Raw genomic sequence first — 27,654 nt, forward strand, 5'->3', positions numbered from 1 at the left:
CGGAAACTTGCCAGAATCTTCCTTTACATCTCATTGCCCACGTGGACCACGTGCCGTCTCAGCTACCAGGGAGACCGAAGAAACACAGAAAGATACTCATGTTTACAGTTTCCTTATATTAGAGACAATCAGAGAAGAGGACTGAGAAATGAACTATGGATTCACCCATAAGCAGGTCTGTGACATGCTCCTCTTAAACCCATAATGAGCCAAACTGAGCAAAACATAAAGACCAAATGATATTTTTATTAGAGTGACTATGTGAAAACTCTCATTTTATTTAATTAACTTACTTTTCTCCTTCCTTTGTCCTCCCCCACTCCTCGACAGGAGTTTCTTTGTGTTCTGCTTGTCCTAGAACTTGCTTTGTAGACCAGGCTGGCCTTGAACACACGGAGATCTGCCCGCCTCTGCCCCCCAGTGCTGTAGTTTCACTTAACTTTTAAGATTTATTTTGTGTGTGGGTTTTGTGTGCATGTATGTTTGTGTACTGTGTGTGTACCTGGTGTCCATGGAGGTCAGACTGAGGTATCGGATCCCCTGGAACTGGAATTATAGATGGTTATGAGCTGCCATGTGGCTGCTGGGAACCCAAACCATGTCCTCTGGAAAAGCAGCCAGTGGTTTTAGCATCTGAGCAATCTCTCTAGCCACTCACTTAACTATCTAGTCAGTTTGATTAAGGTATATAATCTTCCAGGTAATATTGAGTGCATTTTGACCAATTTACAGCAGGGTGCTAGGGCAGGTTTCATCATCCTATTGTTTCCTCAGCCCCCTTTGCTGTTCTGACCCCACCAATCACTGATCTGTTTTCTGTCACTGTAAGGACTGCTTTTTCTCAGTTGTCATTTAGCCATACAGTATGTAGCTTCTCTGGCTTTTCCCACTTAGCATAATGCTTTCTGCCCTTTATTTACCTGTGGTGTTTTAAATGGGAAATGTTCCCCACAGGCTCTGGTATTTGCACATCTGGTCCCCAGTTGGTGGCGCTGTTTGGGAAGTTTTGGGTCACATAGGCTTGCTGGTGGAAGTATATCACTGGAAATGGGGCTTTGAGATTATGTAACCTCAGCCTATTTCCAGTTCACCTTGTCTATTGTGTGCTTATGGTAAAAGATGTGATTTCGTAGCTTCCTGTGCCTGCTGCCTGTTGCCATGGTTTCTCATCTTTATAGACTCTTTACCACTTTGGAACTTAAGCCACTTCTATTAGTTGCTTTTGGTTGTGGTGTTTTATCACAGCAGCAGAAAAGTAAGGATGCACCACCAGTGTGACGGCTCAGCAGGGGGAGGTTTTGCCACCTAATTTGGAACCTGAGTTCAATTTCTGGGACCCTTACTGCACAAGGAGAAAACAAATTCCTGCAAGTTGTCCTCTGACCCCCATACACACATCCACACAAATACATGTATACATGCAAAATAAATAAAATGGAATAAGACTTTTAAATAGGGGTGAAGAGATGTCTCAACAGTTGAGAGCACTGACTGCTCTTCTAGAGGACCCAGGTTCAATTTCCATGGCAGCTTATAACTGTCTGTAACTCCAGTTCCAGGGGATCTGACACCCTCACACAGACATACGTGCAGGCAAAACACAATGCACACAAAATGAAAATAAATAAAATGCTTTAAAAAAGAATTTTAAATAAAGACACAAAGACCACCCACTTGTAGTTCTTATAGGAATTCCAGGTCATAAAACATAAAATTTAAGAGTGAAATTTTCCAGCTCTACTTGCAAATTGGACATACTATTTTGCATTCTGACCAGCATTACTTGAATATTCTACCTGCCCTCTGTTGGTTTAAATAAGAATGCTTCCTCATAGGCCCATATATTTGAATGTTTAGTCATCAGGTAGTAGCACTATTTAAAAGGATTAGAAGGATTAGGAAGTGTGGCCTTATGGAAGTAGGTGTGGCATTGTTGAGGTAGGTTTGGTCTTGTTGGAGGAAGAGTATCATTAAAGTTTCAGAAACACATGCCCTGGCACTCTCTCTGCTTAGGGATCATGATGTAGCTCTCAGCTATTGTTCCCGTGCCTGTCTCTATGCCACCAGGATGCCTACCCTGATGGTAATGAACCACACCTCTGAAACTGTAAACAAGCCCCCAGGTAAATGCTTTCTTTCATAAGAATGATCTTGGCTGTGGTGTTTCTTTATAGCAGTAGAACAGTGACTAAGACAGAACTTGGTGCCAGGGACTGGCATATTGGTGTGACAGACCTGACCATGCTCTTTATTGGAGGAATATGGAACACTGAGCCTTTGGACTGAACAATAGTTGGATACTTCAAGTGGGGCTTACTGGGCCACCCTGGTAGAGCAAGGATAGTGGTACTAGAGCAGCATCAGCTCAGCTCAAGTGTCAGAGGGAGGGTGGCCTAGAAACTGTTCTTAGAATATTTTGGTGAAGAATGGGGCTGTTTTTTGAACTTGTCCTAAAAAATCTGTGTGAGGCAAAATTAAAGAGTTTTGAATTAATGGTTTTGGCAGAAGAGATTGTAAGACAGCCTAGTATAGACTGTGTCGTGTGGTTATTAGTGTTCACTCTTACGAATATTGAAAATGAAAAGGAGTAAACTGAGCAAGGAAAAATGCAAAATGTAAGGTTTTTTTTGGGGGGGGGGCCTTCAAGAAGTGTAATGGAGCTAAATCCAGTGCTCAGAGATAAAAAGTTTAAAGAAAAACCTGATGCTAAATGGAATGAAGGGAGTGATGACCTCAGGGCAAGACCCCACCAGCTAAGCTTTCCACATAGGAAAAGGAGTTAGAGGAAAGCCTGCACTAGGGAAGGAAACCTTACACTACAAAGAACAGGGTGCCAGATTCCAACCCCCACCAAGCAGCAGATTTGGCAGCTTCAGCCAAATGGTTCTGTCTTCAGAGTCAAGGATACAACAAAAGGGTTGTGGAGTCTTTTTCCATGACCAAGGAAAGGCCAGGTGTGTGTCGGGTGTGTCTGCATGGAGGCCTATGGAAACCATTACTTAAGCTGTGAAGGTAAAGCCTGGATTTCTCTGGAGACCCCAAGATGTCGGAGATGCCAGAATTGTGAGATAGTGCCAAGGAAAGCTGCAGAGGAGGTCTGGAACCAGCCCAAGAGAGCAAGAGAGAGAAGTGTGTTGCAGTCAACAAACTGAACAGGAGGAGTTGGCAATCTGAAGAGTGCTTTGACGTCAGACATGGAATTGAAGAATTTGGAGTTTGCCCAGGCTCTGGACTTGGCTTTGGTCCAGTATTTCCTCAGTATGCTTCTTTCCTCGCTTTTGGAATGGTAATGAATGTACTATTGTGTTAGAAGTATGCCATATGCTTCTTTTTTGTTGTTGTTGTTTTTGAAGACAGGGTTTCTCTTTGTAGCCCTGGCTGTCCTGGAACTCACTCTGTAGACCAGGCTGGCTTGTCTCAGAGACGCATCTGCCTCTGCTTCCCGAGTGCTGGGATTAAAGGTGTGTGCCACCACTGCTCGGCTTGATATGCTTCTTTATTTTGATTTTATAGGGGATTATGGTTAAAGAGATTGTCTTGAATCCCAGAAGAGACTTTTGAACTTTGGATATTTTTTTGTTGTTTGTTTTTTGTTGCTTTTGGTTGTTTTGTTTGTTTGTTTTTCAAGACAGGGTTTCTCTGTAGCTTTGGAGCTTGTCCTAGAACTGGTTCTGTAGACCAGCCTGTCCTCAAACTCACAGAGATCCATCTGCCTGTCTTCCTCCCGAGATTGCTGGAAATAAGGTGTGTGCTCCCACCATCTGGCAGACTTTGGACTTTTAAACAGTGTTGAGACTGTGAAAGACTGGGGACTTTGGATTAAATGAACTTTTTACATTATGATATTGGTACAAACCTGGAGGGACTGGGAAGTGGAATGTGACAGTTGAATAAGAATAGCCCCCATAGACTCATATTTGAAGGCTTAGTCACCTGGGAGTAGCACTATTTGAAAAGATTAGAAGGTTTAGTCTTATTGGAGGAAGTGTGCCTCTGGGGTGAGCTTTGAGGTTTCAAAAGCTCATGCCAGCCTCTCTCCTCTGCTTACAGATGTAGCTCTCAGCTATTGCTCCAGGGCCTGCTTGTATGCGCCATGCTTCCTGCCATGATGTAATGGACTGAATCTCTGAAACTAAGCAAGCTTCCAATTCAATGCTTTCTTTCATGTGTTGACTTGGTCATAGTGCCTCTTCACAGCTGTAGAACAATGGCTAAAATGCCCTGTGTCTTTGAAATATTTTATTCGAGCGTTTTGGTAGATGAGAGTCCAGGGATTAGTTGCTGGTGTCTAACTCCTTGGTGATGTTAGGATTTGAATCTCAACTGTTTCCCACAGCTCACAGTTTGAAGGTTGCTCCCCAGCTTGTGATACTATTCTGGGACCTTTTAGCTGATGGAAATAGGTCACTAGGAGCAAGACTGACTCCAGGGCCCTTTCTGCCTTCAAACCTGACAACCATTCGAATAGACCCCACACAGGCTCCTGCCGCTGTGCTTGCTTCCCCACTCCCGTGGAGAGAAACAGAGCAGAAGTATGTCTTTCCTCCTTGGCCTTATTTCTTTCTGCTATTGCAATCAAAGCAACAAAAAGGGAACTCCAGGTAAGGTATGTTTGAATTCTTTGCTCTTCTCTTCTAAGTGGGCTGTCTGGTTGAACTACAAGCATTCTTTGCATATTCTGGATGCAGAAACTTTATTGGGCATGTTTTGAAAGCATTTCTCAGTGTGTGGCTAACTTTCTGTGAAGTGTTGTTGAAATTGAAAAGTTTTAATGTTTGGGAAAAAACAGTTTGTGATCTCTATTTTCTCTTTCTGTTTCCTTCTTTGCTTTCTATTAAAGGGTTTTCTAGTTGTCCTTTGTGCCTGTAGTTCTCTCCACCAGTGACTTATTAGCTCTTCCCACTATCATCTTCATAGTAATTGCTTACAGGAGTGTCCAACCGTCAGCCTGTACCTGTGTTCCAGGGTGGCTCTGAACACAGACACAAAAATCATCTACGTAGAACATTATTAGGTTTTTTCTTTGATTTTTTTTAAAAGTTTTTTTGTAACTGGATTTGTGTAGCTCTTGAGCAAAAATTCTGTAGATGATAACAATATCACAGAGGTCAGTAGGTCTGTAGAAGATTGTCTTGATTGTTCATTGATGTAGGAGGGCTCAGCCTATTGTGGGCAGCATCATTCCCTAAGCTGAGCTCAGGCAGCATGGATGAATTCATTTCTCTTTGTGTATGTAACAGGACCAGTTGTCTGGAGTTCCTGCCTCTAAGATATCTCTGCCTGGAAGAGTCACCCAAATAAACCCTTTCTTTTACAAGTTGTTTTGAGTTGGGCTGTTTTACCAGAGCAGCAAAAATGAAACTGGCACATGCAGATTTTCACTTGTTTTTATCTTTTTAAAAAAAGATCTTTATTTTTGCCTTTGTTTTTGAAAGACACAATAGCCAAAGAATTCCCCATTGCCTTGCCCCAGTAATTGATGTCTTTAAGTTTCTGGTCAGCGTGGTCTCAGAGAAGACTGCCATTCTTCTGCATGCTTTCTGTTCGCACTTAGTGATGCCTAAGTGTGCTTTGTCTCCATAGTGTCTCTCGTTATGTCTTTGCGTCCCTTGCTCTTTCCTCTGCCAACTCACTGGTTATCCCACCCAGTGTATTTACCACACAGGTATATTTTCAGCACTCAAGTTTGATTTTGTGATTTTTATTTGTTCATCTGGGTCATTTCGGTTTCCCTTCCTGCTTCCTCCTCTTCCTTTTCCTTCACTCATGGTTATGGATTGTATTTTCCCTGCCTCTTTATGAGACAATACTTGCTTGCATATGAGGCTTTATTAATTTAATGTGGTTGATAGCTGGATTTTCCCCCTAATTCCTTTAAGTGGTGCCAACTTTTTTTCTGTTCACCAGATTGTAAGGAAATCGGTTGTTGGTTTTTTGGGGGTTTTTTGTTTTGTTTTGTTTTGTTTTTGTCTTTTAGATTTTGTTTTTAGCTTTATTAGGGCAGATCCAGAACCATCATTAACTAGTTATGGGACCAGTTTAGCCTAACTCCTAAGGTGTTGTCTTTTGGGAGTTCTTCCACTCTTCCTGGTGGCAACATGGTTTCAATCATGGGTCATTTCCTGTTTCCTAATCTTCAGTGGTTTCTGCTCACAGACGCAGGTTACAGTTTAGCCAGACTCCAGGAAATTTCTCTGAGACCTTGGGAGACTTCTCTGCTAATAGAGGGGCTCCCTTCTCCCTCTGCTCCTCCCAACCCCAGCTGCTTTTAGCTAGTAAATTGGTACAGGTAAAGCCATATTCATCCCCTTGGATTTTCCTTTATTATTGTTTAAATAAAGGATAGTAAGTCCGAGTTCTTGCTACTCCATCTTCATTTATCAGAAGGTTTTCTCCTAGCCTTGTGTATTTTTCAGAAAGCCATCGTTGTTCATTAAAGCATTTTTAGGTGCAAAATTATTTCTTTGATTGAAATTTAAAATTGAGCATGTTCTAGGCCATGCTCATGGAATTCTCTTCCAGACTGGTCTGCTCCCCACCCTCCTGAAAGTAAAAGGCTCCAGCGACCACCCAGGTGCACACCAGGAACAGGGCGGCCACCCTCTTCACTGCTTCTCTCTTCATTTGATGGGCCTTAGAGTCACCGTGGAAACAGATCTCTAGGCGTGCGTGTGAGGAATTGTCTAGATTAACTGAGGTGGGAAAACCCACCCTAAATGTGGACAGTCCTTTTCTATAGGCTGAGGTCCGGGACTAAGCATAAAGGGGCAATGGAGGCAGGCAGCACAAAGTGTCCATTTCTCGGCTTCGTGCTCATGGCTGCAGTGTGACTAGTTGCTTCATGCGCTTGCTGCCAGGCCTCTCTGTCATGGTGGACTGTGCCCTCCAGCCATGAGCCCAAACAAACCATTCCTTTCTTGATTTTGTGAAGTATTTTGTGTAGGATGAGAAGATGATTCATTACATGTAAATACTGATCTTGCCTCCAGTTGTGTGTGCGTCTTTCCATGTCATCTGCGCTGCACTAATGATCCATTTGCCACTGTCTCCTCGTGGGTTTTTCCAAGCAGCCTCTTTAAATGTTCTTTTTTTTTGTCCATTCTTGTTCCTTTTGGTACACTCTGTAAGCAGAAACATTTACAATATTTTCTTAAGGGGCTGGAGAGATAATTCAGGGATTGAGGACCTTACTGCTCTATAGAGGACCTGGGTTTGGTTTCCAGCATCCACATTAGATGGTCCACAACTGACTGTAATTCCAGTTCCAGGGATTGGTCACCCGCTAGCCTCTGTAGGCATGTGCATATAAACTCATGCAGGTACACTTAAGTTGAAATGTCTGTCACATTTGATCCCTACATTGTCCTCTTGTTCCCTAGGGTAGAAAAATAAGAACATCCATGTAGTAAGGAAAGAGTGAATGGGATAATTTTAAAATGTTAATTTAAAACTGATTTCATTCTGCTTTTTAATAGAATTATTGAATTGAGAGTTATTTTACCCTCTGAGTTTGGAAGTCACTGCTCAGTTGTCTGGTGAGATTTATGTTCTTATTAAGTCTTAGTAACGCTGTGAATTATTTTCATCTCATTTTTGGACTGCTTTTTCTCTCTGGAAACTTGAACGTCTTCCCCCCTCCACTTTGAAGTTCCAGAGCAATGTCCCTGTTTAGGGATTCATTTCCATCTACTGTTCTGGAGACTCCTGCCCCCGGCCTGTTTGTGTGTGCAGTGTTACTGTTTCCTTACGAATTCTCCCTTTGTCTCTCATTTGTCTTTGGTGCTGTTGGGCAGTGTTCTCGGCTGGCCCTCTTACTGACCACACCTTTTCTATTAGGGTTTCACTGTGGCTCCACACTCTCACTTTCGGGGGTTTGTGCTTTCCCCCGGGTGTTCGTTGCATAGGTGATCAACAGATCTAAGGTTGTTAGCTTGTGGTGTAGCTGTACTTCAGTGGAGCCGTGAAGATGCATAGACACCCTCCCCAGTGTTGATGTCTGAACTCCTAATCTCTGGTTCTTTGTTGTCCTCTCCATCTCACAGCTGTCCTCCTCTCGTTCTCATTAGCATTATTAATTGAGGGTGTTTTAATTTTTGTTGTTGTTCCCTCCCCCCCAGACGGTTTCCCTGTAGCTTTGGAGTCCGCCCTGGAGCTAGCTCTTGTAGATCAGGCTGGCCTTGAACTCACGGGGATTCGCCTGCCTCTGCTGGGATTAAAGGTGTGTGCCACCACCACGCTCATTTTATTTTGTACTCAGTACCATGTTTATCCTATGTTGTTTGTTTTGTGCATGCTAACAGGAACTCTACTACTGAGCTATGGCTCTGACATTCATTCATATTTGAAACTGTTAGAATTTCATTACCACTGTAAAGTGTCATAAATTTAGCGACTGAAAACAACACAGAATTGTCGTTTTGTAGGCTGAAAGCCTGGTCACGGCAGCATGGCTCAGGTCCTCTGCTTAGGTCCTTGAGGTTTGTATTGCCTCCTTCAGGTGGAGAGTGAGTTTTTCATGGTTCAGTTTGGTTACTTGGAATTGTAGGACTATGATTTTTCCCACCAGTTTTCCACAAGTTTGTCTGATTTCTCCAAGTTCATCTCTCTTGTGCCTTTCTTCAGCCTCTTTTGTCTGTAAAGATGTTGTGATTGATTGGGCCCATCCAGATAAACCAGGATTATCTCCCCTAAGATCTCTTGCTTGATAACCTTCATGGCAATGTCCACATTGTTGGAATGTAGAGCCAGGAGTAAGAACTTTTTTTTTTCTTCCCGAGACAGGGTTTCTCTGTTGCTTTGGAGGCTGCCCTGGAACTAGCTCTTGTAGACCAGAGTGGCCTCGAACTCACAGAGATTCCCCTGCCTCTGCCTCCTGAGTGCTGTGATTAAAGGCATGTACCACCACAGCCTAGCCCAAGAGTAAGAATTTTAAGGGATGTCTCTAGATTTTCTCTCCTGGAAGCCTTTCTTAAACATCCATTCACAGTTCAGTGGTGACGCACCCTAACTTGCTAATAGGGAGGTCTTGGGGACCTAACAGTGATAACACACCCTAACCAACTAATGGGAGCTCTAGGCAGAGCTTAGCTCGTCTCCATCCCTCAGGGAGCAGAGTCCCCACTCTGAACTTTTCAAGTGTCAGCAGCTCAAGGACGTTGTGCTGGGCTCTTAGAGGTTTCTATTGACGGATCCTAAAAGACAGTAATGGAGCAGGAGACTTTCTACCTGCTGTGTTGCGTTTGGTGCCTTCTCACTCCTGGGCATTGGGCACACACAGTGAGTTGGTGGCCCTCACTGGTCTCATCTGCTGACACTTCTCCACACTGGTCAGACAGTTCCTGCTGTTCTATCTGGCTTCTTTCTCCCAAAGGTTTTCTGGCATTTCTTATAGTTTGGTTTGTATTATTGTGTCTTCGAGACAAGGTCTTGCTTTGTGGTCCAGGCTGGCTTTGAACTTGTAGACAGCCTGCTGCCTCAACTTCTCGAGTGCCGAGATTATGTGTGTCCCATCATGTCCACTTTCTGACATTCTTGTCTGCCGTTGTGGCTCTTGTGTCTCTCCCCCCACCACACACACATACCCCTGGAAAACTCTTTACAGGTAGATGTGTCTTTACGTGTCCCTTTGGAAAAGTAAAAATAAGCGCATAGACTCATTATATTAGATTATTTAACCAGAAACTCACAAGAAACGGTTTCTTTAAAGAAAATCTGAAATTATTTCCCTTATACACCCTTCTGCATGCTCATTTCTTAGCTCTTTTATCCCTAGACCCCTATAATTCTCTATGTGTATGTATATGTACACACATGTGATATTCATGAACACAATAATTATTCAGTGAGACAGCATGTTTATGTCTGACATTTTCATGTGTTGTGCTATAGTGTTCTCTAGTCCCACTCTTTTACTTAGATTATTTTTTTAATAATTTGTTTTTATTTTATGTGTATTGGTCCCAGATCGTTACAATAAAATGAAAACCACATAGTCATGTTTCATGTGCAGCGATGGCTGGTGCAGATCGAGGATGGGACTGTCAGTCACCAGGAAAAGGAGATGAGCTCCTCTAAGCTCTAACGGTACTTTAGGAGTAGGAATAAGAGCCTGGCGGTGACGCATGCCTTTAATTCCAGCACTTGGGAGGCAGAGGCAGGCGGATCTCAAGTGAGTTCCAGGGCAGCCAGGGCTACACAGAGAAACCCTGTCTTGAAAAAACAACAAACAAAAAAGCCTTACCTATAGAACTTTTCTCAGAATGAGCTACAGGGAGTGCTGAGTACCTGAGAATGCTGGAGAACAAGGTCCCCAAGCATACGGTTTACTACTTTGACGTGGCAAGCAGTTTGCATTACCCAGCTGGTTAAGAGCTTCGCATCCGCTTACAGCAGACTGAAAAGTTAGTTAATACCCAGCTGGTTAAGAGACTCGTGTCCACTTACGGCAGACTAAAAAGTCGGTTAATAGTATTTTTTTTGCTGGACCGGAAATGACTTAGGAACCAAAATATCAGTGTATGAATTGTGTGTGCAGTGCAGAAATTCTCAGGACCTAAGAGACATTCCAGAAACACTTCAGAAGACTTCAGATGACATGCTTGCTTACCTCACCCAGCTGGACAGTGACACAGAGAGGTGGTGGAAATGTGTCACAGCTCAGCCGTGACTCATTTTGTGTCATCCAATATTTTGAATTTTTTTCCATAACTAGTGTGATTTCTCTAAGGGGAAACAGCCATGGGGAGGGCAGTTGCCACCAGCAACAACCTGCCCCCAGTACTGAAGTATGGTAGAAGCCTGAAATTTCTTGTTTAAAAGAGTCACTGTTTTTAATTATGTGTACTATCTATCTGTTTAGGGTGTGAGCATATGAGTACATGTTCCCTCAGAGGCCAGATGGCCCACCGTTCCTTCTACAGCCAGAGGTGTCAGATTGCCCTGGAAGTGGAGTTAAGGGTGATATGAGCTGCCTCATGTGGATGCAGGAACTGAACTTGGGTCCTCTGCAAGAGTAGTGTATGATCTTAACTGCTGAACCATCTCTTCAGCTCAGCTTGGAGTTTTCTTCTCTTCTCCAGACATGGCAGCGATGACACTTAAATCCAAGGGTGCCCTGAGAATTGTGCAGTTCCTAAGCATTTATGAGTATTAATGTCATCGTGACTGTGATACTTACCCAAGAGAAACAGCTTAAAGGGAAGAAAGCTCAGTTTTAGAGATTTCGTCCATGGTGGAGCAGAGTGGATCACATGTCGAGCACTATGAAGCAGAGAGTGCCTGTGTAGTGGACTTTTCTTCATTATTCTTATTCCACTCAGGCCCCAGGCTGTGGGATCGTGCCATCTACCTCTGGGCAGTTAGTCCTCCTTAGTTAGTCCTCCCCAGAGATGTCCTCATACAGAGACATACAGACCAGAGGAGTACTTTACTAGTGTCTGTTGCTATGAAGAGGCACCTTGACCATGGCAAGGTGTATAAAAGAAAACATTTAATTGGGTTGGGGTTGGTTGCTTACAGTTTCAGAGGTTCAGTCTATTATCATGACGGGGAGTGTAGCAACGTGCAGACAGACATGGTGCTGGTGAGGTCTTGATCAGAAGTCAACCAGAAATAGACTAGGACACTGAGCAAAGCTTAAGCAAGAGACCTCAAAGCCCGCCCTCATAGTGACACACTTCCTCCCAGGAGGCCACAGCTCCTCCAACAAAGCCACATCTCCTAACAGTGCCTCTTCCTTTGGGGGACATTTTCTTTCAAACCACGACTAGTGACAATCAAGAGTGACTACCATATAAGGTATCAGATGTTAAAAGTCGTATGGGGCTGTGGACATAGTTCAGCAGTGGAAAGTACCTGCTGCACCAGCAAGAGGTCTAGAGTTCTGGATCTGCAGACCCCTGTGCATTCTGGGCAGGCCTGGTGAATGACCTGTGTGAGACTGGGAAGGAAGAGGCCAGGGGTCTGAAGCAAACTGGCTAATGATGTAGAAATTCTCCTTCAATAAACAAGGTAGAAAAATGGCGGAAGAAGAGTCCCAACACAAGCCTAGGACCTCCGCATGCATATGCACACACCATGCATGACTGCACACATGAGAACACATATACACACCACATGTTCACATGTAGTAATCAGGTAAGTACAGATCAGAAAGTTGTTTTGAAATACATTTGGATGTCTAAACATACCAGTCAGACTAGTGATACATCAGATCCAGACCAACATGTAAGGACGAGTTAATGCTACATCTTGAGACTGTAAGAATGAAGAGTCAGCCATGGTGATGCTCACCTTTAATCACAGCACTCAGAGACAGAGGCAGGCGGATCACTGTGGGCTCAAGGCTAGCCTGGTCCACATAGTTCCAGTCTAGCCAGGGCTACATAGTGAGGGAGACCCTATCTCAAAAAGGGGGAAAAAAACCTTGCTTTGTAGTTATGTAGCTGAAATATGCTATATTCTTTTCATTGGTTTTGCTAGTTGTACAAAATAGTGGACTTCATATGACATTTTCCTAGGTGTGTATTATTGTACTTATTCACATTCCACCCCATTGCTGACCCCCTTGTTTCTCCTCCCCAAATAATCTCTTCCTTTTATTTTCATGATTTTATACACACACACACAGACAAATACGTGTGCATGTATGAGTGCGCCTATATTGCTAAATCTAGATTCCACTAAATGTAGTATTTATCTTTTACTCCCGTTACCTTATTTTCTCTCCCACTTTCTTGTAGTTCCTTCTTTCTCCCACATATTCCTCTTCTGCTTTCATGTTCACCACACATCAGTATATATGTGTTTATAGATTAGTCATATGTATGTATATAAATATAGAGATTTTGATTATGAAAGAAAACACAGAATGTGTGTCTTCAGTTGGCTTATTTCATTTAACATGGTTATCTACAGTTCCATTCAGTTTCCTGAAAATGACTTTAATTTTATTTTTTATAGCAGAATGGAATTCTCTTGTGTTTATATGTCACAGTTTCTTTATCCATTCACCTGGTGATTATCTAGGCTAGTTCCAAATCTCAGCTGTAATGAATAGTGTAGCAGTAAACAGAGATGTCCAGGCATCCCTGTGGCATGATGACTTACTAAAAGACCCTGTGAGTATATACCCAGGTCTGTTACAGCTGGGCCAGGATGGTAACTCTATTTTCAGTCTTCAGAGAACGTGCCACACAGATTTCCATAGTGACTGTACTGGTTCACACTTACCAGTAGTAATAAGGGTCCTCTTCTTTCAATTATTTTTTTTTGTGGATGTAAGTGTTTCCCTGCATCGTGTGTACACCATGTCTGTCTGGTGCCTGAGGAAGCTAGAGAGGGTATTAAATCCCCTAGGACTGGATTTATATAGACAGTTATGAGTCATGTGGGTGCTGGAAATTGAACCTGGGTCCTCTGGAAGAATAGCTAGTACTCTTTAATTGCTAGCTATCTCTCTAGCACCACATACTCACTGGGGTGAGATTGGATTTCAATGTAGGGTTTGGTTTGGTTTGATTTGAGTTTTTGAGACAGGGTTTCTCTGTGTAGCCTTGACTTTCCTAGAACTCACTCTGTAGACCACACTGGCCTCAAAACTTATAATCATCCATCTGTTTCTACCTCTTGAATGCTAGGATTAAAGGTGTGAGCCACCACCAACCAGCTATTATTTATTATTATTATTATTATTATTATTATTGTTATTATTTTGTTTTTCAAGACAGGGTTTCTCTGTGTAACAGCTTTAGCTGTTCTGGAACTCTTTACACCAGGGTGGCCTTGAACTCACAGAAATTTGCCTGCCTCTGCCTCCCGAGTGCTGGGATTAAAGGCGTGGGCCACCACTGCCCAAGCTTCAGTGTAGTTTTTGTTTTCATTTCTTTGCCCACTATGTTAAATGTTTTTTAAAAAATATTTATTGGTTCTCTATTTCTCCTTCAGAATTTTTAATCTTCATTTTTATTTTATGTGTATGTCCATGTACTCCATGTGTTCAGTGTCCATGGAAGTCATAGAGGGCAGTGGAGCCCTCGGAGCTGGAGTTACAGGCGGTTGTGAGCTGCCATGTCGGTGCTGGGAATCCAACCAGTCCCTCGGAAGAGCTGCCAGTGTTCTTAACCACAGAGTCCCTCTCCAGCCCTCTCTGTATATCTTCTACGGAATTCATTTGCCCATTTTTATTGGGTGATTTAAGGGAGGCATTTACTGTTTTAAGTTTTTGTTTTGTTTTTATAGATTCTAGGTACTGAGCCCCTATCAGATAAGACATTCCAGGACCCCAGTCCAGAGAATGGTGCTGCCCACAGTGGGCTGGGTCTTTCCTTATCAGTTGTAACAACCCCCCACAGACATATCCGTAGTCCAACCTGATCTGGACAGTCATTCATTGAGACCCTCTTTGCAGGTAATTTTAAAGAGATGGGGGGGTATGCAATCTGAAGAGAAACCAGAGTAATTTTAAATTGTGTCAAGTTAACAAGTAGCTGTCCTCCTGCCATCACCCAGCCCTTGGAAGACCTGGAGTGACGGTCATCCTCAGCTACAGACAAAGAAGATAGAAGCCTTCTTGTCTCACTTTCACCTTAGAATCATCATGGGCTCTGGTAGTAATCCAGTAATTCACAAATATGAATTGCAGATAAAATGTGGTATGGAAAAGATTAAAATGGGTGTTGACAGATTTATTCTTTGTAATGGCATCAATATTAGAAGAAACGGTCTTTATATTTACAGAGAATACTGTATAGTTACTGCATAGTTATGCTTCAATAAGATTTTAAAGGAGGCAGAGGCAGGCAGGTCTCTGTGTTCACTGTAGCCTGGGCTATACATATAGTGAGTTCTAGGACAGTCAGGGTACATAGCAAGATCTCATCTTAAAGAAAAGAAAAAGGAAAGAAAGCATAAATCATACTTTTTTCTATTTTTAATTTTTACCACGACTATATTTTTTTTACAATTAGAAGAAAACATTATATAAGGTGATTCTCCCACGTTGTGGTTTCACTTCCCAAGAGTTTATTTACCAGTTGTCAGACCCAATTCTATATTATCTAACCAAAAATTCCAGAAATTGACAGCTGTAATTTTTGTACCCTTCTGAGCGGTGCAGTAAGTCTCACTGTGTCACTGGCCGGAAATCACCCTTTGCACAGTGTGTCTGCTCTCTATACACCCTTTCCCCAGTCAGCCAGGAGCCGTCAAGGTTCCAGATCAGCTGTCACGGTTCGGTTCGCATTTAACCTTTGTCTTAGTGGCCTCAGAGGGCGAGAGATGCAGTCCTGAAACATCTCAGATACCACAGGAAGAACAAACACAGATATTGGCAACACTGTATTTGTGTAACTTTTATTTGTTAGTGTTTCTCTAGTAACTTCAGCTTTGTTATTGGCTGCCATTTAATTTCTTACTGTGTCTTATTTAGAAGTATGCTTTCTTACAGGTATGTCTGTACAAGAAACATTTATAGTCACTGTAGAGTTTGATACCACTGCAGTTGCAGGGTATCCATTGGGGTTGTGGAATGTGTGTCTCATGGACAAAAAGAGGCTTGTAAAATGTCTTAAGAGAAAACAGTTCTTGTCCCTTAATTTTTATAGCAGTTGATAAAGGAAGCCCAGATTCTGGCAGGCTGGGTAGCCTCCCTGAGATCCAGTGAACATGGATTTGGGGTTTGAATTCAAGTAATTTGGTTGTGTGTTTCTTACCTTATTTTCTGAACAGTACCTTTCAAAGAACAGGTTGGTTGATTTTTTAATTTTATTTTATTTGTATGTATGTTTTGCATGCATTTGTACCAAATGTATACAGTGCCCTCGGAGGCCAGAAGAGGGTATTAGCTCTCCTGGAACCAGAATTACAAAGGAAGATTTATGAATTTTTATTTTATGTGTATCTTCCTGCATGTGTGTATGTGTATCACATGTATGCCAATGCCAGCAGAGGCCAGAAGAGAGCATCAGATCTCCAGGAACTAGAGTTATAGGTGGTTGTGAGCCACCTAGTATGGGTGCTGGGGGCTAAATGTGGGGCTTTTGAGAGAACAGCAAGAGCTCTTAACTGCTGAGCCATTTCTCCAGCCCCAAAGGCAGGTTATGGGTGGGGATGGGAGGGTTTGCATCTGTATTCGTTACTTTTCTGCTGACCAAAAGCAACTTACAGGTGAAATTGTTTATTTTGGCTTATAGTTCCAGGGGATAAGAGTCCATCATGCAGGGAGGTGTGGCAGCTATAAACCCTCAAAGCCCTCTGTGAGTGCCACCTCAGAGTGATAGAGGCCTTCATCAAGGCTCCACAGCCTCTGCCAGCAGCGTCGCCAGCTGGGACCCTGGTGCTCAAGTACAGGATCTTTTTGGGGGACTGTCTCCTTCAAACTCCACTCCCCTTTCTAAGCAACCTGGATCTTCTAGTTCCACTGTTGGATATAGGGCCATAATTCATTAAGAATTAATGTGTTTTTGTGTGTGTGTGTTTTTGGTTTTGTTTTTTTGTTTTGTTTTTTTGGGTTTTTTGTTTTGTTTTGTTTTGTTTTTCGAAACAGGGTTTCTCTGTATCTTTGGAGCCTGTCCCGGTCGCTCTGTAGTCCAGGCTGGCCTCAAACTCACAGAGATCCACCTGCCTCTGCCTCCTGAGTGCTGGGATTAAAGGCGTGCTCCGCCACCACCCCGCTGGCATGCACGTTTAACATCAATGCTGGGACCTGGATTGGGTGGTCACAAGGATTCACTGGCTACCCAGCCTAGCCAGGCAGTAAGCCCCAAGTTCAGTGGGAGACTTGTCTAGAAACTAAGGCAGAGCACCAGGGGCCATGTGACGTCCTTGGCCTGTGCTGCCACCTAAGGCCGGCTGAGGTCTGCGGCTCGTGGATGGCTGTGGATGGCTGTGGATGGCTGTGGTCCATGCACCCACTGACTGTAGGGGCAGAGAAGCTACCTTTTCAGTGGTTTGGATGACTGAAGACTCACAGTTGAGAAAGAGGGACAGAACATTTCTGTGACAACCCCTAACCTAACCCCACCCCCCAAAAAATAGTCTAGAGAGGAAGCCATGGAAGAGAACTCATGAAAATCATGGTAAGGATGCTGAAGCGCTGCTCTCCACCGCTGATGCTTCTGGCATGAGTGCAGGTGGGGAAGGACTCAGCTGGCTGCTAGGAGTTTGGCCAAGCACCAGTGAGTGCATGGGCAACACAAATTGAGCTTTTGGGGGAGTGTGATAGGTGCAAGTGGGGCTGGCTGACTTGGAAGGACTGGGAAGTGATTGTGATTGGGGTGCATAATGTGAAATTCTCAATAGTCAATAAAAATACTATGTTGGAAAAGGTTAGAGAACAGTTGAAGAAGATAACTGATGTTGACTGACCGCTGGTCTTCACACATCCACTCACAGGCGTGTGCATACACACACACACAACCTTCTTCTCAACTGTAGGGGGAGTTGACTGAGGTCCCACTGATTTGGGGTGAGTGATAATGTTGAGACTTGTAGTTCAGGAACATGGCGTATACTGTATTTAATGTGTAAGAAATACCAGCTTGAGTCTGGAGAAATGGCTTAGAGGCTAAGAGCACTGACTGTTCTTCCAGACCACTAGGGTTCAATTCCCAGCACTCACATGGTGGCTCACACCCATAAGCAGTGCACATACATGTAGGCAAAATACCCATACATATAAAGTTAAAAGAAAATACCTGTTTGTTAAGGTAATCTATTACATAAGCTTTGTACCTTATGACATGGAGAATGGCTGATGCCAAATAATATAAATTCTTAAATAAAAATGAGTATATAAAGAAAAGTTATAGAATTTTTCTCTGGCTTTTGGAAAGTGTTTTTAGACACGTTCTTACTGACGGGGAATTGCTGTGTAAACCAGGCTGGCCTTGAAGTCGCTTGCACCCACCTTCCTAAGATAAAAGTCACGAACCATCATTCCCGTGGGCTTTCCTTCTGCCCCAGTGGGTTCTCTGCCTGCTCTGCGGTCACTATACTTTTAGCTAATAATGATTTAGTGCTTTGGGTAGACTTTTTTTTTCCTCCAGTGCTGGAATGGAGTCCAGCACCTTATGTGGGCTAGCCAAACACTCCTACTGTGGTTTTTAGGGATTTCTGGCCTGCCGTCCATCACTCTTTTGTGTGATGTCAGTTTTGGGCAGAAGGAAATGACAAATTCACATTTCAAAATAGACTAACTAAACTTACTGTACTAACTTATTTAATCCATTTCTCAACAGATATAAGACACCCTGAAGAACTTTCTCTCTTAAAAAAACCCAGAGATCCCACAAAGAAAAAAAAGAAAAAGCTAGATGACCAGTCTGAAGATGAAGCGCTTGAGTTGGAAGGACCGCTTATCACTCCTGGATCAGGTGAGACCCTGGCTAAACAGAGGCAGGGCATGAGGGCCTGCACTGTGTGTTGTAAGGGTACGTGGGTCATGCAGGTCGGGAGAGTGGGCCAGTCCCCTTCAACCGCGTCTTCAGCCATATTAGTGCCATTCAGGTCCTCTCGTGTGCTGGCCATCGTATGTTAATAATGGACTCAGTGAAGAAGAACCTAGTTCTCTTCTCGGGTCTGAAAAGGATAGTTCCATAGTTAGACTGACTTAGGTCTTTGTTTTTGTTTTGTTTTCGGTTTTTCAAGACAGGGTTTCTCTGTAACAGCCTCGTCTGTCCTGGAACTCACTTTGTAGACCAGACTGACCTAGAAGTCTCTGAGAACTGCCTGCCTCTGCCTCTGCCTCCGCCTCCTGGGTGCTGGGATTAAAGGCACCACCACCACCCGACTAGATTCAGTTCTTTTGTTTGCAAAAATTGAAAGCTTTTTGACAGGTGAACTGTCAAAAAAAAACCAAATCCCTCTTTTGTTGACACATTAATCCCTAAAGTCTTAATTACTGAAGACCTTTTCTGTGGTTTCCCTGTCCTGGTCTTTGGCATCTCTGCCTTTTTCTTTAAAGTCATTCCTTTGAGAAGCAGCCTCATGTTCCTACTGCTTCCTTCCCCGAGCTGGATTAGGTGTTCTCCTATGTTAAGACCTTTCTGTGTAATATACAGAGTTGTCTACCCTAATAATTGTGCATTCCCTGCAGAAAGGGAGTCTCCCACTTGTTTTGTTTTTGTTGTCTACCAAGACCTGCTCAGCAAATGGCACACATCAGGCAAGAGGGCAGTGACTTGTCACTGGAAGACAGAGGTCGCATATTTCTTTCATCCGAACACCAACATGTCTGAATGTCATGGCAGCCACGTTTCCAGTGACCACTCATTACTAGGACGGGTCCCTCCCTGCTGCAGGCGTTGCAACTCAGGTTACTGGTGTAATTCATTCCTGCCATTTAATTCTGGTGTGGTGATGATAAAGCCAACGTTTATGAGGTATAGACCACACACTGTCCATACCTCAGCAATGCACTTTACCTATAAAAACTGGGTTCCTACCCCCAGCCTGTTGAGGTAGATGTATAACTGCCCACATTTTAAGGAGGTTGGGATTATGGCACAAGACAGTTAGGAAAGTATGTTTTCTGGTAATATTTATATATTGGCTGTAATTCGAGAAATACAAACAATTCATTGTACTTACTGCTCTTTTTTTTTTCTTTTTTCCCCAAGACAGTTTTTCTGTGTAGCTTTGGAGCCTGTCCTAGAAGCCACTCTATAGTCTAGGCTGACCTCAAACTCACAGAGATCTACCTGCCTCTGCCTCCCGAATGCTGGGATTAAATGCATGTGCCACTTACTACTCTTAAGCTGCTTGTTTGAAAAACAGTTTTTATATATAAAGAAGTTATACATAAATGTTAAATGAATTAGAAAACATGATAGGAATTCAGAGACTAACATTACTCAGGGAATATTCAGTTTTATGGGTTTAGAAATTTAGTTTGTGAGTTGTTTGTTTATTTGTTTTTTGGTCTGGTTTGGTTTTTGGTCTGGTTGGGTCGTTTGTTTGGATACAGGGTTTCTCTGTGTTGCTCTGACTGTCATAGAACTTGCTCTGTAGACCAGGCTGGCCTCAAACTCACAGAGATCCACCTGCCTCTGCCTCTGAAGTGCTGGAATTAAAGGCGTGTGCCACCACATCCTGCTATTGCTTGAGATTTGAAACAAGGTTTCTACATAGACCAGGCTTTTTTTTAACCCAGAGATCTGCCTGCATCTGCCTCCTTATAAAGTGCCTGGATTATAAAGGTGCCAGAGATTAGAATTTTATTGCAAAGAAATGGCAGAAACAAAGATCATCTTGGTAAAAGTAAAGTACAAAAGTTAGATAGTTCAGCTGAGCCAGTTCTTGGGGGAGAAGCCTCCAGAGCAGTTCAAGACCATAATGGGAGGGTATGTGATGGCAAGTCGATGAAGTTACTAGTGTATTAAAGAGGAGTTAGTTTCTGAGTTATTTACAGAGCAAAATATATTTTAGAAAGATTATTGGATTTACTTCTAATTATTTTGGAGGAGGAAATGGGTGGTAGCTCGCACACAGTAAAAGAATTGTGATGTCATTTTTAAAAAGACATGTTGGTTCTCCAGTGTTACTGATTGAGGTCCTAAATAAAACTCTTGTAATAAAAGCCAGGAAGAAGGTTATTGCAACAACAAGCACCTTCTATAGACCCGAATGAGGTAACGCTTGAAAAGCCCCTCAGGATAGGACTGCTTATCTGGGAATCCAACTATATGATTAAAGCCTTGGTACCACCCACACCTCCCAGACTTCTTGTGGGAAGGAAAAGGGCAGGAGGCTGAGTTGAGCATTGTTACAGTTATGAAATACCCGTGGCTAGTAGCTCATAAAACACATTTCTTTAGCTGATAGCATGGTGGTGATTCAAGGACGTGATGCAAACATGTTTACGGATCTTGAGTCTGATGACATACATTACTATGCATGAAGGAAAAGATACCAAAGTACGACTCAGGGGTTAGACTTTTAAATCAACTCCCTCAAAAAAGACTTCTCAGAATTCTATAAGCATTATATCATTTCCTTCTGAAGGCGGTGTTCCAGTGACCTTAGAAACTCAGTCCTAGACCCTGTCTCTTCAGGGTCTTGCTACTTCTTAATGTTGCCACATTGGGAACCAAACTTCCTCCCTTTTGTCTCTGGAGAACAGTCACACAAACCCTTGGTGATAACTAGGAACCATTGTACCTTTGTAATTAAGCCTCCAGGTTGGTGAACTTACCCAGGTGTGTGAAGAGTTCCCAGAGAGGGCACAGATGCTGTAGTGTGTCTCCCATCCAGCCTGGATGGGCACCTATTGTTAGGAGTTAGTGTTGTAGTGAGAGAGTTTCCAAGTTCTGTCAGCCACACTAACAAATTATGAAGGAATTGTAGAGCTAGGATAGACGTTCAGGTGAGGCGTGGACTACATGTGGCCTCAGAGATCACCCAATCTTAACAGATAGCAGGGGAAGATCTCTTCCAACCGAAAGGAGGGTTCTTTTAGGCCAGGTAATGTCTTCAGAGCATAAACACATGCGTACTCCTTTTCACGTTTTTATGTAAGGCTGGAAGCCTTTGGTGTGTGTCTGCTGGCCAGAGTCCTGAAGCCTTTTATGTAGGTGGGGACGGCGACACATGTGTGCAGTGCCCACAGATGCCAGAACACTGAACATTTCCTGAAGCTGTGAGCCACCCAAATGGGTGCTGGAACAGAACCCTGGTCCTTTGAAAGAACAGAGCAGCGAGAGTTCTTAGCACTGAGATAGATACTCCAGTCACCAAAATCTGGATTTTTTTGCATCTCTTTCTTCATGGTCTTTTGTAATTACTGGTCCTCACCTGAACCAGCAAGTTGGTTTTGTTTTTCAGTTGAGTGGACCTTGCTGTGTAGACCATTCTGATCTCTCACAAATAGCAGGGGTGGCCCTCACACCCCTGCAGTCTGCAGACCTACACCGTCACACCAGCTAGGAAGTTGTTCTAGCTGTTCATTTTCGTCATATCCCCAGAACAAACTTAGCTCTCCCAGGCCCCGTGCTTTCTGCATTTGTATTTTTCAGCTTTACTCCAACAACTAAACTGGCTGCAAAAGTTTGCAGGGTATAGAGGGTCATTTGTTTTGTTGTTTTTTCCTGGGGCTCCTAACAATAGGAGCCCATCCAGGCTGGATGGGAGACACACTACAGCATCTGTGCCCTCTCTGGGAACTCTTCACACACCTCACTCTAGCTTAGACCTCATGATCTTCTCCCCTGCCTGACGTCTAGCTAGTTCCTTTCCACTCTGACTACAGCTCTGCAGCTGCTGCTTATTTCTGGACTGTGTCATTCTTTAGTTCTTCCCTCAGGCTTGATTTTCAGAAAGCTCCGAGTATGCTAAGGACACTACTGGACAGCTTTGCAAGAGACACTTTTTTGGTTTTTGTTGCTGGTTTGTTTGGGGTTTTTGTTTGGTTTTGGTTTTGGTTTTTTGGGTTTTTTGGGTTTTTTTTTTTTTTTTTTTTTTTTGGTTTTTCAAGACAGAATTTCTCTGTATAATAGTCCTGGTTGTCCAGGAACTCACTTTGTAGACCAGGCTGGCCTCGAACTCACAGAGATCCTCCTGCCTCTGCCTCTTTAGTGCTGGGATTAAAGGTGTGTGCTACTGCCACCTGCCTACAAGAGACCTTTAAAAAAATTACCATTTTGGGGATTTATTTATTTAATTGTATGTATGTATGGGTGTTTTGCCTACATGCATGTTTTTGCATACTATGTGTGCGGGGCTCACGGGGGCCAGAAAGAGGGTGTCAGAACCTCTGGAGCTGGAGTCAAAGGCAGTTGTGAGCCGCCATGTGTGTGCTGGGATCTGCCTCGGTCCTCTGGAAGAGGTCTCACGCACTGAGCCATCTCTCATTCAGGAAATCTTTTTAAGGAGGAAACCAGAGTTGTGTTGAGAGGTTGCTGCTGTTGAAGGCCATGTTCCCTGAGCAACTTATTTCCCCAAACAGGACATGCAGTGCTAATGTTTGCCTCTCCCCTCATTCTAAGAGGTAGCATGAGAAATTCAGGCTGAGTCTGTTGCCTGCGATCAGACACCCAGGAAAGGGAGAGCCAAGGTTTGTGGAATACATACTTAAGCTCTGACTGTCTAGCCACATGCCCCTGCCCCCCTTCCTGAGGACACAAAGTACCTGAATTTTAGCAATGTTTCAATAACTAAAGGCCAGAGTCTAGCATTTACTGATTCTTTTTTAAACTTTGATTACTTTGAAGAAAAGAAATACATTTTGATTCCTTAAGGAATCTATACTGTACGCTCTGTAATAATCAGAATAGTTAGAGGTCCTCCACATTAGAAACTGCAACATGGAAGATCTTATCAGTGAGCTTTGTAGCCCAGAAACCAATGGTGGCCACCAGTGTATATAGGAATTCTTAGACACACAATCATTTCAGTTATCCAGAAGTGGCTAGAAGTAGCCTCTGAGTATGAGAACGAGAAGAAAGCCCTGTTTATGTAGAGTCGGAAGCATTGGGTAATGTTGTCGTGGCTTACTGCTTAAGCTCTTCTCCCTGCTACCCTCAGTTATGCTCATAGTGACGGTATAAGAGAGCTGGCTAAGCCCATGCCAAACAGCTCGATTCTCACTGAGTCTTAGGCTTTGGAGTATTCATGATTAAACCATGGTAGTTCAGATTGATATTCCCTTTTTAGAAGATAGTCTGGTAGAGAAATGGGCTCTATTATCCATAGTTGTCTGGTTTGTAATGGCTAACCTGTAGCTATCTATAATCAATGCAAATAGGTCATTTTTAATAGATAGATAGATAGATAGATAGATAGATAGATAGATAGATAGATAGATAGATAGCCTGTATCCATCAGAGTCCATGCTGCCTGGCCATGGCACTATAAATTCTATACACTATTACACACTGTAAATTCTAACAGCTACATTGCCCTGCTTGTCATGAATTCACTGTTGCCAGAGCTGACCTCAAACTCTGGACGGTCCTCCTACCGTGGACTCCCCAGTGCTGGGATCAGCAGCTGTGCGCTACCACACACACTGAAAGCAGTTTTTCACTTTTTGCAGCATAGTCATTGATTTTCAAAGAAATGTAACATCAGAATTTATACAAGTAGAAATTATCTTATTAGAAATTTTCTTGAGAGCTGGGCAGTAGTGGTGCACACCTTTAATCCCAGCACTCAGGACCAGAGGCAGGTGGATCTCTGTGAGTTCGAGGCCAGCCTGGTCTACAGAGCGAGTTCCAGGACAGCCAGGGCTACACAGAGAAACCTCATCTCAACATACAAACAAAATATTTTCTTTAAAAAAGAAAAACAAAAAAAACTGGGGGACAGCATCTGGGAAAGGAAAAAAGTCTAGGTCAATATTCTGTTTCGCTTTATTAGGGAAATTATTAACATAGGATGCAGTTTTTTAAGTATCAAATATTTTAAACCTATTCTTGTTTTATATTTATTTTTTAAAGTTTTATATGCATTGGTGTTTTGCCATGGGTGTTGAGTTCCCTGTAGTTACAGACAGTTGTGAGCTGCCGTGTGGGTGCTGGGAATTGAACCCAGGTCCTCCTGAAGAGTAGTTAGTGCTCTTAACCACTGAACCATCTCTCTAGCACCTTAAACCTATTCTTTAAAGAACAAAAAAAAAACCTTCATTCTTTGAAGAAGAAAAGATTATATAGATAAATAGGTAGGTAGATAATATTAAATATTCAAATATTAAAGGTTGAAATTTTCTTCAAATTATTTTACCCACCTAAAGTATGATTATATTTGTTTCCTTCTGTCAGTAAAATGTTCTAATGAGCCTGATATTTTCTATTACAGAAGTCATACACTGAATATAATTTCATTATAATAAACTCAAATAATGCACAAAATAAGCCAAGCCAAATGTGACTATCCCTTTTAAACTATTCTTTTGCTGTTCCCTCTCAGCCATTTTTTTCCAGTTTTTATTTGTGTGTGCATGTGTGTCTCATGTGTGTAGGTGGCCATGGAAGCCAGAAGAAGGTGTTGGATCCCCTGGAGCTGATGTTACAGGCAGCTCTGAGTTCCTAGACACTGAGCCATCTCCACAGCCCCCAAAAATGAACTGTTTCTTGATTAGTGTGTTGTAACAGTTTGGACTACAGCTTAACAGTACCCTTTCCTCCTTCCCTTCCTTTTCTTTCTTTTCTAATTGTGATGAGGCCGCACAGCCATGGCTAGCTTGGGTCTCGCTGTATAGCCCTCAGACTCTGTCCAGAGAAAGACTAACTGCATATTGTACTTCCGTTTTGATTTTTTTTTCAATGACCAATATTTTGATGTTTTTTTCTGCAGCAAAGAAGAGAGTTCTTTCAAGTCCTTTTAAATGCTCTCAAAAGTTTCTATGTACAAAAGCTATATTTATCTGTTCTCTACCTGCGTGGTATTATTGTACCGCATGGACTGCAGAAAGTTGCTGTGGTTACATCGCCATCAGTAGTATATATGAATATATACCCTTTCCATTCAGCCTTCCCAGTGTTGAGTATTGTAAATCTTTATACATTTTTTTTTTTACCATTTTGACAGTTAATAGTATCTCAGGGTTACTTTATTTCTCATTTCCTTGATAGATGCTTTAAACACTGGGATGGTAGAATATTTCTTGTATTAGCCAGTAGCTCTTCTTATTCTATTGATCTTTTTTTTACATGCCTAGACTGTTCCTTCTTCTTTATATTTTGGTCTTTAGTGATATTGTTTTTATGTTCTAGAGTCTCACCTGCACGTTAGCATTATGTTTGTGGTCATTTTACTGTGTTCTAATACAGCAACCCTCCCAAGAGCCATGTGTGAATTGTGTGGAGTAGCCCAGAATATAGTGCTTTTTGGACAAATTTCCTTTTTATGAAAGTTATCTCTCCATATTTTGTTGCTGACTGAATCTCTTTCTTCATCTCACTCTGTTTGATTTCTGCCTGAAATAGATATGAGAGCAGGCACATAGGAAGACAAGTTAGGGTTAGCCTTTGAGCTGGCCCTGATGGAATCTAAACTATGCATGTCCTCTGACCCAGCGGTGAGGCCAACATTGGGAAATAAGCACAGAACTGTTTACAGAAGCTCCGTTTGCCCCCGAGACGCTCAACAGTCAGACGCATGTGGGTTGGGAATGGTTTGACTTGTATTGCATGAAGGCAGTGTGCAAACAGGCAACACCAGCTAGTCCAACATGGCCGGCAGCTTGCTGGCTCTTGACCGAGAACGCGTCCTTTAGCCTCTGTTCTCAGTTTTGTTCTCCAGGGTGAAAATAAATTTGTCAAGACACTAAATGAGTTGTTGTCCTGTAGTATCTGTAGACAAGTGGAGCTGTGCTCTGTAAAATGCAGGCTGTAGATGGAGAGTGGGCTCTGTTGACATACTTTTCTCTATTGGAAACTTGAGAGTCATCCATTTTAACTGCTCAGCTCTAAGTAATTCTAGTACATCTAGTAGGAAAAATGTCAGTATTCCAACATTCTTAGTGAAAGATTTATTCAACAAATAGGTTTTTTAAGTAAAGGAGTTTCTGCCAAGTAGTTAATATTCTTCCGTACTGCGTTTATGTGTACTCCCTTAGCAGATGAGCTGGAGAAGAGATTCCTGCCTTTGGTGAGGATGGGAACCCTTACCCTTCCACGGGGTCCTGATTTTAAGTTTGCCAGTGACCCCCTAGAGAACAGTGCCTCAGAACTGACTGTGCTCCTGCCTCCTCTCTGGCCCCACAGCATTGCCATGGACACAGCACAGGACTCAGGGATAGTGGGTCAGATATGGATGGCTGACAAGATACGTTCAGTGAAAGTCCTTCAGTCTCACAGGGGTGGGAGGAAGGAGGATGCCTAAGCTTATTCTTCAGTTAGATAACTGGGGGAGGGTGGATTATTAACCCTCTTCTTTCCACATCCAGTGACAGTGTAGCAGCAGAAAATGAGTCAGGACAATGGCCCTAAGTCTGAGGCCAGCCTAGACCACAGTGTGAGAGCCTGTCTCTAAAAACAGGACAGGACCGGATAGAATATAACAGATTGAGACATGTCTTTGATATCCTTAATTCTGTTTTTCAGGTGAAAGAGCATGTGTTGTATCATTAGCTAGGGTGCTTCATTTATGTAGCCTCTCCTGTATGCCTCGCCCTGTCACACTGAGGTACCCTTAGATAAATGAGGTGACAGCTTCATTTTTGCATTGGACAAAATACTGTATTTCTGTTGAAGCTCCTGAGATTTTAATGCACCTACCCATGATCCACAATTGGGACAAGTCTATTTCCCCTCTTCCCCGTTTCCTCTTCATTCCTTTGTCTTCTGATGTTGCCTTTCCTTTGCCTTCTGAACTCCTTTCTTTCCTTTCCTATAGGCATCGATGTTCTTTACATTGGCCCTCTGAAAGGTGAGCCTCACCACAATCACACACACAGTGTTGGTCTGTGCGCTTCAGCTATGGCCTCATCCTAGTTCCCTCAGCTGGCTTTCTCCTCAGAACCGCCACCACTTTAATCACATCACGGCTTTGGTACTGTGTGTTCTGTTGTACGAGCACAGTTATTTTGTGTTTTGAGGCAGGCAAATAATGTGCTAAGCTTTCCTTCCAGATTGAAGCTTGTGGCTCATTGTGCTTCCTGCCATAGTGTGTGTGCTTACTGAGCTGAGTCTGAGTCCCCCTCACAGCTGTCTCCTCTCA

At 42.9% G+C, this 27,654-nt stretch overlaps 1 protein-coding gene across 2 annotated transcripts in view; it reads left to right on the top strand.

Annotated features, from left to right (window-relative positions):
• The window catches only part of Fermt2 (FERM domain containing kindlin 2), a 76,777-nt gene that overhangs the window by 32,058 nt on the left and 17,065 nt on the right, over positions 1-27,654 (top strand). Inside the window, exons 4-5 of one of the 2 annotated variants that reach the window (XM_038309890.2) lie at positions 18,237-18,371; positions 27,331-27,363. In XM_038309890.2, coding sequence (XP_038165818.1) covers positions 18,237-18,371; positions 27,331-27,363 — 168 coding nt within the window. The remainder of the gene's footprint in view (positions 1-18,236; positions 18,372-27,330; positions 27,364-27,654) is intronic. The other variant, XM_038309891.2, reaches the window with a different exon arrangement.

The sequence above is a fragment of the Arvicola amphibius genome, chromosome 13 (assembly GCF_903992535.2).
Source record: "Arvicola amphibius chromosome 13, mArvAmp1.2, whole genome shotgun sequence".
Taxonomy (NCBI): Eukaryota; Metazoa; Chordata; class Mammalia; order Rodentia; family Cricetidae; genus Arvicola; species Arvicola amphibius.